This window comes from Danio rerio, chromosome 12 (assembly GCF_052040795.2).
Source record: "Danio rerio strain M-AB ecotype USA chromosome 12, GRCz13ab, whole genome shotgun sequence".
NCBI classification, from domain to species: Eukaryota; Metazoa; Chordata; class Actinopteri; order Cypriniformes; family Danionidae; genus Danio; species Danio rerio.
In genome coordinates this window covers 30,836,950-30,851,622 of record NC_141032.1, presented here as the reverse complement: position 1 = coordinate 30,851,622, position 14,673 = coordinate 30,836,950, and the positions used below count along the sequence as shown (strand labels likewise).

Genomic DNA, 14,673 nt, shown 5'->3' with positions numbered 1-14,673 from the left:
TTTTTCATGGTCTTTAAAGTAAAATAACTCAACATATATATATATATATATATATATATATATATATATATATATATATATATATATATATATATATATATATATAAAAAATACTTTTTGATCATATTTGTTTATATACTATTATTTTACTATATTGTTGTTGTTAAAATTGAAGAATGGATGTAGATATGGTAAAGTGTTATGTAATTGTTAAGTTGTAGTGTTGTCTTAGTCTCCTAGAGACACAGGCGGGGGCAGCAGAGTCATCCTATTGTGTTTAATCAGCCACAGAAAACTGCATAGAGCAACCTGAAGCTCATCTTGAGTCCTCATTAAACTTAAACATGTTCTTGTGTTCTGAAGTCACCACATACAGACGCTGACAACACGTGCCAGTCCCAAATCACATTTTAACACATGAGGGAAACCAAGGAAATGCGTTTTATTAATGTTTTAGCAGACAAAAATCACGTTTTGTTTGCTTGAGCTTACCAAAAGGAAATAATTCGATATTGATGAATTCTGTTGTCAAATGTGTTGTAATAACACTGAATCATTATGCTGAACTACACGACAGTTCATTCCAACTGGGATGCATTGCCTTATATGGACAGGACAGACGGACATTCCAGAGATATATAAACTCTGATGATTACTATTATACGTCCTTCAAGAATGTCAACTATGCACAATTCAAATGCGACCATCCCATTCAAATTAAAGATAATTATCAAGTTAACCATTGCAAGTTATTTCTTATTTTAACTAAATAGCCTATATTTGATTTTGCACAAACATACTTTAGTTTTTATTAGTAAGAAAATGCATGCTTTTTATGTTTCCACTTCCACTATTTAAATAAATTCTCTAGCTCTTATCAATGCATTAGTTAGCTATTTATTGTATTTATTCTTTATTCTTTTGCCATAGCAGTCTAACTAGAGAATATATCTTCTTACTTTTGTTTAATATATGGCAAGCATTTTAACTTTGAATCATATGTAACTTTTCTGATATCTAAACTGCTTCTGTTATCAAAGGAGTGTAATTTCAGCTATCTACAATGGGTTTCTTACTACAGGGTGTCCTGTGCAGGGTCTTAAAAAGTCTTAAAATGTTGTGAAACAAAATTTTAGGCATTAAAAAGTTCACTGAAATATTGTATTGTGTGTCTTACATCATTTTAAACTGGTCTTAAATTTTCCTTTGTCCAAGTAAAGCTGCCCAATTGGGCTGAAATCCACCCAATCACCAGCAATCCATCTTAATAAATCAGGGAAAGAAAACTAAAAATAATTACACAGTTCCTCATGATACCAGAGAAGTATATCTCTTTACGTCATCTTCCATTCAAACAAAATTATATTTACATAAATGAAGCGGAGTAGACATATTTATAAATAGGCAAGAAAAGCATGGTTTTATAACAGAAATGCTTGAATAGAAGTAATATTCAATCAGTTTGGACCAAAAGCCAACAAATATTTTTGATTATTTATGTAATTCCCTCCACAAAATAAACTTTTAACAATGTAACAAAACAAACAAAATAAATATTATTGTGAAAAAATGTATACAACTACAATTTTCTTGTTTTGACAAGTATGTCACTAAGAAATAATTTTTTTGTGGCCAACCTGGCTGTTAGAAATAAGGATTAGTGTTTAGCCATAAGTCCAAAATTTTATTCATAATGGTCTTAAAAGGGTCTTAAAAAGTCTTAAATTTGACTTGATGAAACCTACAGAAACCATGTAACAGTCACAATCATGAAATTAAAAACATAACATGTATGGATATCAAAAATAAACAATTCTGATGGAAAAGATTAAATTAATGATGCATTTTTTTAAATCGATTTTTATTTGTTTATTAATGTCAGAATAACACAAACAGCATTATAAGAATTTGTTATCTAGATTGTGCATGAGTTTTACAGAGAGGTAAATCATCAAATAAGGACATACAAGAACATAAAAACTAAAAAAAAAAAACAACAGATAATATAAAAGCATGTGGTAAACAACTTAAAAAAGGAAAATAAGTTAACAGTTCTAATAGCTTTAACCACTAAATCAAATTGCTAATTTTTAGAGGAAGAAATAACTCTAATGATGAAGATCCTTTTCAAAAACAATAAAAGAAGGTTTACATTAAGAGGATTTACAGCGGTGTATATGGAATTTTGCAGGAATTATTATTATCTTATTTGTTTTATATTGGATAGAATAAAAGCAGTTTAAATTTTTTAAAAAGCCATTTTAAGGTCAAAATTATTAGCCCCTTTAAGCGATTTTATTTTTTCAGATTGTCTGTAGAATAAACCATCATTATACAATAATTTGCATAATTAGCCTAGCCTGCCTAGTTAACCTAATTAACCTAGTTAAGAGTTTAAATGTCACTTTAATCTGTATAGAAGTTTCTTGAAAAATATCTAGTCAAATGTTACTGTCATCATGGCAAAGATAAAATAAATCAGTTTTTAGAAATGAGTTATTAAAACTAGAAATGTGTTGAAAAAATTCTCTCTCTATTAAACAGAAAGTAGGGAAAAAAATAAACTGGAGAGCTAATAATTCAGCGGAGCTAAAAATTCTGAATTTAACTGTATGTGCCAGTCTATAAATTCAGGAGAATTCCAAGTGTGGGTATGCACTGGCAGGCAAATAATAATAGGTAAATGAATAATAGGAGGCATATAAAGGCATTTATCAGGCTAAATTGACTGACATTGAGAAGTTTTTACTAAATGAAGTTTGATCTTTGATAACATTTGATTTTTGTGATTATTATTAAGAGTCATTAATAAAACTTGATATTGATAACAAAAGATTTATATTACTTAATCATTAAGACATAACAATAGGATATTGTTATAGCAGTTGAGGCATATAATAAACATGCATTGTACATAGCCTATTGATTTACACAAAAAATGACAATTTCTACAGCTTATATATATATATATATATTTTCTTTTTTCTTTTGTTGAATAACATTCACAAAAAAGCAAACTATTCGAAATTAAATTCCTGATATCAAGAATTTAACACTGAGTTCATATCCTTCATATCCTTCGAATGAATCAAAGTTAAAACGGCTTGCCATATAATTTTGAACAGTTCAATTTAGGATTATTGGAGACTATAGTCTAAACATATATCCAGTAATTTAACGAAACTTTAAGAAACCGATTTTAATGTAGATTGAAAGAGTCGATACTCGAGAAGTATCCACCTTCATAACTTCATAATCATGATGTGTGTGGAGGTAAAGCGCGCACGGCTCAGCTCGCGCCCGAGAGAGGAGGGGCTTAAGGCGGACGGGCAGGACACTGAAGCCGCCGTGTTTAGTCGAGAAGAGTGGAGCTCGTGGAAAAAGGGATGAGAGGTGCGAGTCTCGATGTAGCGGACTATCACTCAAACACCGGGAGGCTCGAAAAGTTAGCTTAAGTTTTCAGGCGACCGAGGAGTGCGTAGCTTTAAGGAATTTCGACCTTTAAACAAGGAGATCCACGTATTGTTAACAAACATTGCGTGTTTATTTATACCTTTACTATTAACATGAAAAGAAGCCGACCAATTGCGCGCTAGGCAAATGTAAACAAATTCATGGAAATGCATTGTAGCTCCGGTTTGGTGTTGGAGAATTGACTTTACTTTTCGTGGGACATTCAACAGTTAGCTTTTTTATTATTTTCTCTTCAGTTTCACATTCTTAACAGCTTATTATGGCAGAACACGAAAGTTTGGAGTTCGGAAAGGCGGACTTTGTTCTTCTGGACAATGTGTCTTTGGAAGAGTTTATGGCCAACCTTAAGCTCAGGTAAGATAGAGGAACTCACCTTCTGTTGCCATGTGCTTTAGTACAAGAACTGCTCTCATAATGGTATCTGGTTAACATAAAGCTTTATTTTGAAATTGGAAATGTATATATAAATAACTAATTTTATAATAGTAAAACGTTGGTATCGTGTTGTCTGGAAAGAAGATGCCTAAAACATAGTACATTATTGTTATTTAATGCAAAAAAAAAGAAAAGAAAATAGAGTTATGGTTAAGGTTTTGAGTAAAGTTATTGTTTTATTCAGTAAACTACTGATAATAATAATGACAAAAAAATGTGCCATTTTTTTAGACGTGACTATATTATTTTAAATACATCACAATGTAATGTTTTAACTTCAGAAGACTTGAAATCAATACTTGGAGTAAGAATTCTAGTTTATAATCAAATCAAACAACAATGTTTGTTATTCTGACTAAATGTCATTTGGAAAAAGAAAGAAAATCTCTAAATAACAACCTTTTATTTTGTGTGCATGTATGAGTTGTTATGTTTGTTAACTGGTAACAAAGAACAAGTTGTAAATCTGAATCATTGCAATTGCATGTTTTAATAGGTGAGATCTCCTCTGACCAGATGGAATTGAGTTAAAGTTGGTTTTATATTCGCACATTAGCTCAATGTAACTGTCTCCTTTTTGTTTATCTAGCTGCTTTGAATATTCCATCTGAAATCGCATGAATGACTTTAAAACAACATCAGCACTATTTAATTGACTTTAAACAATGATACACTTTAATATTCATTGGATCCTAATATGATTTTCCTATTTAGAATTTGCAGAGAATACTTTTCTGAAATTATATTATTAAGGATGAAGTCAGAATGTGCGATTATAAAACCAACTTTACCTCAATCCAGATGGAGGAGTTACTCAAAACATCTTGAATTCTAAATCATATTCCAGATTTGCATCTGCTTTGAAATTTTTTAGGTCAAGGAAACAATGCATTACATGTCTTATTTCTGCACTAAAGCAATTCATGTGTTGCATTGTAATGCTTGCTGCTATCTATTGTTGCTTCATACTGGCTGCACCTGCTGAGCCAGAGTTGTGTGTGTATGAGTGCCTCAGAGAGGTGTGTTGACCAGAGTAAGTTGGCCTTATTGTTTAAACTAGTTTGCAGTGGATATCCTGCTATTGTGTGTTATGTTTTTGGTGATGTGGATCACATTTCCTCATCAACACACTGTCAATAAATGACTTGCTGGTTCTGATAAGATTGAGAATGTAGGCTGAGCACGAAACTCTTTGTGTTAATAGTTAATATAACAATGCCATAAAAGCAATTGCATGAAGTGCTGCCACTGAACTTGTGACTTATATTTGAATGTCCTATAAATAATCTAATTTGTGGAATTGCTTGATTTTTATTTTCAAATGAGTGCTAGCATGTAGTTACATTATTAGTTGTCTCTATGAAATTGCTGGTAATTCTTGATGGAGATGGTTCTGAGTAACCTAATAAACCATAATGTATGCAAAGCACATTTTTTATCTTGAAAATGACAGTATCTTGTATCATGCCATATGGTGCTGTGATGCCATAGAATGTACAATAAGCAACACAATGTCACAGAAATTTGTAACATTTTGATTTAGTGGCTATTTTGTAGGAATTTACACAATCTCATTCATACAATTTAGTACGATTTGCTCATCCCCCAATGACAGTTGGATATAGGTTAGGGTTGGGTGCCATGCCTCTTTTTAAAATCATTTTCATATACATATACATGTTTCATATACATTTTCAATACTTTTCACATGACTGAATTCATACAAATTCATACGTATTAGCCACTAAACTGACAAAACATAAAATAGTTATGATTTCTTGTGAGATCAGGCTGCAATATTAAAACATTTACTAAACCAATATATTAAAACAATATAGTAACATGTCTTAAACAGGTAAAACATTTGTTATATATTGTGATTTTGGCATTAACATAGATCCACACTATAGTATAGTCAATTAAATGCATTAGTACACTACAAGTTTGGGGTCAGAATTACAGGTCAGACTGCTATTTCAAGTTTTAAAACTGCTGTTTAAATGTAATTAATTCCTGTGATGACAAAGATGAATTTTCATTTCTCCAGTGTGACATGATTCTTTAAAAATCACAATTGTACGATTGTTTGCTCAAGAAACTTCTCATTTCACTCATTTTGAGTGTCGAAAATATGCAGTTATTATTACTTTTTTTCTTTTCTTTTTTAAATATTTCCCAAATGATGTTTAACAGAGCAAGGCAATTTTCACAGTATGTCTGATAATATTTTTTCTTCTCTAGAAAGTCTTATTTATTTTATTTCAGTTAAAATAAAAGCAGTTTTTAATATATATAAAAAACATTTTATGGTAAAAATTATTAGCTCATTTAAGATATTTTTTTTCGATTGTTCGTAGAACGATCGTTATACAATAACTTGCCTAATTACCCTAACCTGCCTAGTTAACCTAATTAACCTAGTTAAGCCTTTAAATGTCACTTTAAGCTGTATAGAAGTGTCTTGAAAAATATCTAGTCAAATATTATGTGCTGTTATCATGGCAAAGATAAAACAAATCAGTTTTTAGAAATGAGTTATTAAAACTATTTTGTTTGAAAATGTGTTGAAAAAAATCTTCTCTCCGTTAAAAAGAAATTGTGGAAAAATAAACAGGAGGGCTAATAATTCTGGGGGGCTAATAATTCTGACTTCAACTATATATAGTTGTTGTCCCTTTTTAATCATTTGAATTCATTGTTAAATAACGTTTTTGTTTTAAAAAAGGCTTTGTGTTATTTAATATTTAAAAACTAATTTTAACTGTACTGTAAAACAAAGTCGGGAAACTGTAGGGTCAAAAAAAAAAAAAGGTACTCCAGCTGTGATTGCAACCTTTTAGGTTTTACAGGTATAACAAAAAAATTACAGTAAGGCACCATTTTTCATTCCCTGCAACAATCTTAATATACCAATCTCTTCAAGCACTAATATCTGGTGTTGGGTGTATCGACAATTCTGTATATTACTTTTCACATTTTCAAATGCCATTTAGATGTGGATAAACAACCTGGATATTAATTAACATCAGGAGGTTTTTAGTAACTCCAGCGACTCGGAGCACCCGTTGTCTGTTTTCCCCACCTCTCAGCCGTGGCCTGGTTTTCTCTCTGGCTGGGAGACGATGGCGTGTGCAGTTTGTTATTTGCAGAGGGTGTGACCAGGCTTCCTGCTCCTTCAGTCTCCACATCTGTGTCTGGGGCTTCAGCTGGAACTGAGGGAGCAATGGGATGCCAGATCACATCCTGTGCCCTCTGGAGTGATAAAGAGAAGCACTGTCCAACTGGAAATGGCTTTTTATGCCTTGCCTTTTTCTTTTGAATTCAGAAGGACCGTATCTGATTTCGAAGCAAAACATGAAGTGAATAGTTTAAACTCATTTGGATAATTCCCATACATTTTATCCAGTAAAATATAATCATCCTGCTAAATAAAACAAGCTTCTGAATAAAACAAAACAGCCTTTCTCTATGCAAACAAAGAAAGTTTACTTAAAAGATCTGTCAGTGTGTTTGGTTGTTAGCATTTAATCTCTTTGCAGTGAGTTGTTAAAGTTAAACAAGTGTCGGGAGCGCTGACATGTACTGTACATTTTGGTGTGATTTGAACTCTACCCATGACTGTGTTTACATAACGCCCCTGTTGTTTTGAGAGAGTTTGTGTAGGCATTTTGGAATCGCTGCTTAATTTGACGTGAGCTCAGGGCTTGACTTTATATGGCAGTGTTGTTTTGTCTGCCCCTAGGATCTTGGGGAATTTTTTTGGCAATCCTTTGCACATTTCCAAAAACAATTACAAGTGCTGCCCGAGACCATGTTCCAGAGTCTTCCAGACATTGGCTTTGATACTGCAGATGAAATAGTTGATAATCAGCACACAGTGGAAGCACTTTCCAAGTTTAGCTCACATCTTCTTGTGTGATTCAGTAGAAAGTCAAGTCTAAAAAAAGTATTTGACAAACTAGTAATTTTCATAATTTGAACTTGTGGTACTGTATACTTTATGTATATATAGTTGCCTTTTTTTCTTTGACAGTCTTTTCTTAGATGATGAGTTTAACCTTTCACTGCATTGGAATTGCATTGGAAGTGACTGGACAAATGGGTTCAGGAAAAGAGCGAGGCCTTACTGCTCTTCCTATTGGCATTTTCCTGCATTAGAGATACAACCTTTGACCCTCCTAGTATTAACAACTAGCATAAAGGGTTTATTGTTCCAAAGTCTATCATTTAGGGCTGCACGATATTGGAAAAATTACACATTGCAATATTTTTAATTTTTTATTTTGCAATATATTGTGATATGAATACAATTTCACTAGATGATTTGAATAAATGTTGGTAAAGAATCTATCATTTTAGATGTGCTTAAAATATACTAAACAATCCACAAGCATAAAGTCATTAAAGAAAAATATGCTAATTTAATAAACAACATTTCAAGAGTTTACTCTTAGATAAAGCTTGACGCAAGTTTGGCATGCTGTCCCAGGAGAGAACCCTGAGCTCGTAGATAGATGAACCCAAGGCTCCCGTCTAGTCAATGAGCATTAAGAGGGATTCGAGATCAGGTAGTTCTCGAGAGCTCCCCCTGATTCGTTTGGCCTATTCCTTGATTAATAAGACAGCTCTATAGGAATAGACTGCCTACCGCACCAGTGCATACACATTTAGAGAACCTCTGTATTAAGTGCTTGTGACTGTTGTGATTTTTATTTAATTCACTTGTGTCACATGTCTTAAGACTGTAGGAGGAAACCAGAGTACCCGGGGAAAACTACGCGAACATGGGAGAACATGTAAACTTCACACAGAAATGCCGACTGGCCCAGCTAGGACTTGAACCAGCGACATTCTTGTTGTGAGGCAGCAGTGCTGGTCACTGAGCCGCCGTTGCGCCCGATACTAGAAATGAGGAGGAGGGAGAAGGGATGGATGGGGGGGTCTTCCAAAACGAAGATAGGGAGTAAAATTAGACTGGATATTTATGTTAAATTCAGAATAATCCGATTAGCTAGCTAATGATTCACGATAGGGACCAGCTGCAGTCAATCATATCACGTGCTCCTCTCAAAAATAGTGTGTGAAACTTCACTTACTGTCTTCTAAAGAGCTGAACTGTATTCAGGAGTACAGTTAATTAATAATCAAATGTAAAATAATACGTCTTTGTTTTATAAACAATTCAAATGATAACTATTTGTTAGTAATTTTTAAAGTTACAAATGAAACATTTATGCCTGAATGCTTTTAAAACCCTTATACAGTCACAAACCTAAAATAAAACACTTACAAAATGATTGTGATCCAGATTTAGCATTGTATATACTTGGGATGTGACTATTATGAATGATCACATTGTGATATCAATGCTGAAACGATATATTGTGCAGTCCTACTATCACAGCATCTAAAATAGCATGCTGTATACGCAGTGTAGGGTTGTTTTGATATCACAAACATATCTTATATGATTCTATACAGATCCATTGATGCATTGTGTGAATTCATTATTCAATTCTACAAGATTTTCATAAATATAAAGATGTAAATGAGACCGACCGGGGGCCTCATGTACGAAGACTTGCGTGGAAATCATACAAAAACATTGCATTGTAAATGTGCCTGCATTTAGCAATTGCATTTTGCAATTAGCCTGCATTTGTTTTGCCACAGAAGCTCCTAAATTAAACAAAAATGGCTTTTTATGCAAAGGATATGATTAGATGTTTAACCAAGAGATTTCAAGCAAATTTGTCAGTTTTTTATGAGCATTTAAGCTTCTTTCAGCAAGGTGTCAAAGTTAAACAAGGGTTGGGAGTGCTGACACATGCTACAGAGCTCATGTGTTCATGTATACTAAAAGTTAGTATGTGTGTACAGTAGCTATATGTTTGGCTTTATAACACCTGACTAGTTTGTAAAATCGTGTCACATAAAGGAACTGTAAGCCCGTGAAGAAAATTTGCCAACTTTGATGGATGTTGAAGTAGAACATATGCAGGTGCACTCTGACATATGTGAACCACAAAGAAAATACAACAATGTAACACTTTAGGTCTGTTTTAGAACAAAGCAAACCCGATGCGTGTGTTATGGTGCTGGACTAGTACTACATAGCAACATACAATGCTGAATGCAAATAGTGAAATGCAGAAAACCACATTATTATGCAAATTTTACATGACATAGTAAATAGGCCTTATAAACAGAACAGGTGCTATAATCACAAAACTTCTTCAATGCTAAAAGATGCACTTAATGTTTTATGAGAAGCTTTTGAAAATAATCTCCTCACCAATTTTGTAGAAAATAATCAAAAATAACACATTTCTAAATCTCCAAAAGGACTCCTAATTCACGAGACTAAATCACACACTATCCAGAAAAGTGTGTGTGGGTGTATGTATATATGTACAGTTGAAGTCAGAATTATTAGCCCCCCCTGAATTATTAGCCCCCCTGTTTATTTTTTCCCCCAATTTCTGTTTAATGGAGAGAAGATTTTTTTTAAACACATTTCTTAACATAAGTTTTAATAACTCATTTTAAATAAATTATTTGTTTTATCTTTGTCATGATGACAGTAAATAATATTTGACTAGATATTTTTCAAGACACTTTAAACTGACATTTAAAGGCTTGAACTAGGTTCATTAGGTTATCTAGGTAGGTTAGGGTATTTAGGTAAATCATTGCATTTGGTTCTGTAGACAATTGAAAAAATAAATAGCTTAAAGGGGCTAATAATTTTGACCTTAAAATATTTTTTTAATAAAATTTCAAACTGCTTTTCTAGCCAAAATAAAACATAAAAGTTTCTACAGAAGAAAAATATTATTAGACATACTGTGAAAATTTTCTTGCTCTGTTAAACATGATTTAGGAAATATTTAAAAAAAGAAAATAAAATTCAAAGGGGGGCTAATAATTCTCACTTCAACTGTGTGTGTGTGTGTGTGTGTGTGTGTGTGTGTGTGTGTGTGTGTGTGTGTGTGTGTGTGTGTGTGTGTGTGTGTGTGTGCGTGTGCGTGTGCGTGCGTGCGTGCGTGCGTGCGTGCGTGCGTGTGTGTGTGTATACATGTATACATATATACATATATACACATATATATATATATATATATATATATATATATATATATATATATATATATATATATATATATATATATATATATATATATGTGTAGCACGATCGCCTCACAGCAAAAAGATGGAGTTGAGTTTGCATGTTCTACCTGTTCGCGTGGGTTTCCTCTGGGTGCCCAGGTTTTCCCCAAAGTCCAAATACGTGCGCTATAGGTAAATTGAATAAGCTAAATTGGCCATAGTGTATGTGTGTGAAAGAGTGTGTATGAGTGTTTCCCAGTGTTTGGTTGTGGCTGGAAGGGCATCCGCTGTGTAAAACATAAGTTGGATAAGTTGGTGGTTCATTCCACTGTGGCGACCCCAAACTAATAAAGGGACTAAGCCAAAAACAGAATGCGTGTTTGAACTACTAAACAAAATACATAAAAATAAAATAAATTAAATTAAATTACAAATGGTTATAAAAGTAAACAAATAAACAAATTTGTTAATTGTTGCTGAAATGTAAGACATCTGAGCAATACAATAAGACACCAACAAAGGTTTGAAAGTTCAAACATAAAAAAAGCCAAAAAAAAAAAAAAGCAATGTCCACCTGGTTTAGGAAGTGTTGAAAGGGGGTCCATCATTTATTAAGATCTTGTAATTTTCCTTTAACAGTCTATGTAAACTTAGATAAAAGCTTTTACCTCTATTTAGGAGAACGTTTAGTGGTAATAAAAAAGGTTTTAGAACTGCAGACTCAGAACATGTATGTTTGTGCAAACTTGTGTTCAACAAAAGGTTATTTTACATAGAAAGATTCTTTAGATCATTAAATATTCAATATATTAATATTTTTAAACACTAATATATTATAAATTAATATATTATTAATATATTATTAAACATTAAATATATTAAATAAGAAATAAGTAATTCAATGCAATTCCATCATGCAGCCTTAGTTTTGCTAAAATAGAAATAACTTTGCATATGTTTTACGCTCCATGGTGATATTAATTAGCTTCATTTAGCTTCTTTAACTTAAAGAACTGTTAACATTTTGTCACTTGATTTAAATGGAAAAAAAACAGCTTTAAGAAATTAACTCACATAGGATACAGTATTATATCTTATAGTCATCTGTTTTTGAGGTTTACAGTTACAGGGGTCTATTTCATTCCTAAGAATAATAACACATGCAGTGCAGATGATGATTGCTTAAAAATTGAGGTACAGTGTTGTGTGGTTATACAATGGAATGGGGAAAGTTTTAAAGCAGAAGGTTGTAAATCTGTGCCATTACCTCACAGCTTTTTATCAGGCTCTTAGCTGAGCAAAATCAGCCGGATGATAACCGTAAGTAGGGGTCTAAGGTTAAGTTTAGAGAGCTCATACAGGAAATAGTGAAAATTGAGCCCATGTGTGTATTTCTCTTCCATATTTACAGTGTGGTGCCACTGCACAAATACAAACTAGAGGCAAATGTAAACTCAGGCAAGCTAATGAATTCAGGCCTTTGAATGAAATTAACTTTTTGCAAGTCCTCATGGGGTCGGATCACAAAGACACCATTTGTAATAGTGATTAAATTTAAACTTCCTGCCATAGTTGTATTATTTCTTGAGGATTTGAGTTGTGTGAAGCTGTTGGCTGAATAATCCTAAGCCTCTCCCATATCAGCGGTGTAAAAGCTCACTTGTTGCCTTAACAGCAGGGCCACGTGGAGTCCAGCTGTGACACATGGCAACCCGATTCCCATCCTGCACAGCAAACAGAGGATCAAAGTGCTCTTAGAGCTCAGGTGCACTGCGCAGGACCCGAAACAAGGTCAAAGGTTTTATTTCCCTATCCTGTAAGGACAGATGGAGTTAAACAGATATGCTATAGTCTGGAAGCAGGAATGAAAAATGTACAAATTTTACTGTGGTTGGTCGGGATGGATGATATGGATTTAAAACAATCTGCATTTCCTTGTATTCATTGCGACAACAATATTTGACTAAATGTAGGATGCTGTGAGCACACAGTATATTTTTGAGTTATTTCGCAGGAAGTCCACTTACTATGATTACAGAAGTATAGAGTAGTAATATAAGTATTGTGGGAACATCACTTATAAGTCAACATATATTTTTTTAGGAATTACTGTAAGTTTATATACTTATGTGTTACAACAATATTAAATACTACTGTATCAAGTAGTATGTTTTCTTTCTCATTTTGCATTTGAAGTTAGGTACTGCTTGTTGTAACTGTCCACAGTGTGGGAGATAAAGGGATTTAGAGAGAATGCCACTGGAAAAATACTTTCCATATAAATATTACAATCCCAGAGGATTTGTCCTGTGATGTTATAATAGCCTCTGACCAGCGTCAGGGTACATCCATGCTTGCTTGCAGCTATGAGTTCTTGTGTGGTTTAATTTTCCATGGTTCCTGTCTTTTTGTTTACAATATAAAACCACAGTCTGAGCTTTCTTCTTGACTGTAAATGGGATTTTTTTTAACCTGTTTTCAAACATTCCACTTTCAAATATTCCTTTAAGGTGAATCCAAGTCTGGTCTGATCTGTTTGGCAACAGCTATGGTTACAGCCCTTGTCTGTTCAAATGTCCAAAAGTGTTGTTTTCTCTCATTTTATTGTACAACTAATTTGGTTAAATTGTATGATTACAAAATTATTATTTTACTTTAATTAATAATTAATTTTGTGCTTATTTCATTATTGAAAGATTGATTTATTAATTGTCATTTTTATATGTGAAATTTATTTATAAACTAATTTTGAGAGGATCATGTGCTTATGATTGACCTCAGCTGGTCTGACATTAGCTATCACATGATTTACCAATCAGACAAATCCACACGCATAATAAATAACCAGATTTTTTTTTATCTTAGTCATCTTTGTCTTGAAGAATCCCCCATCCACCCCTACTACGCCCCCTCTTTTCTAGATTACTCCAGGATAGGGCGGTTATAAGTGAATTGAATAAACCAAATTGGCAAAGTAAATGTGTGTTTTAGTACAAGGCATTGACTGCACAAATACATGCTGGTACAGTTGGCGGTCCATTCCACCATGGCAACCCCTATTATCAAAGAATAGACCGAACAAATGAACTTGGGGGAGCTCTCAAGACCTACCTGAGCTAAGGCTGCCCTCTCTCTCAATAAAATGGAGGGAGCCCCGGGCTCAAGGATCTTATGAGCTGAGAGCTTTCTCCCAGGAAAGTGTGCTAAACATGCCTTGTTTACAATCATCAGCTATGTGTGAACTCTTGAAATTACAGTATGATTGTTTTCCATTTGTGTTTAAAGCAGCTTCTAAGATCTTATGCTTTTCTTATTTTTTCTGATCTAGATATTTTAAGGTTCAAGACACACTGGAGTGCTTTTTAAAGAAAAAACAGATTTATGTGTGTTGAGCATCAGTTAAGACAACGTTAGCACCTGTCATCTTTATTTGTGGGGAAAACTGGATAATTTTGAACGTTTGTCAGCTAATTTCATCTTCTGGATTTAAAATAATTAAATTGGCATGTAGCTCAAATTTGCTAAAGGAGTGATGAAGCATCAGTTTCTCAGTATTATACATGCCGGAGTTTTCTTATTCTATGAGAAGAGCCTGTTTCTTTATCATTCATGAGAGCATGTGCTTTCCGAAGGCAAAGCAGACCTGCCAAGCTG

At 33.2% G+C, this 14,673-nt stretch overlaps 1 protein-coding gene across 1 annotated transcript in view; it reads left to right on the top strand.

The window, feature by feature from the left end:
• The first annotated feature begins 3,308 nt into the window (after positions 1-3,308).
• The window catches only part of myo1d (myosin 1D), a 157,427-nt gene continuing 146,062 nt past the window's right edge, over positions 3,309-14,673 (top strand). The window contains 1 exon segment of the mRNA NM_001423964.3: positions 3,309-3,828. Within this exon segment, the coding sequence (NP_001410893.2) occupies positions 3,734-3,828 (95 nt within the window). The 5' untranslated portion in view covers positions 3,309-3,733.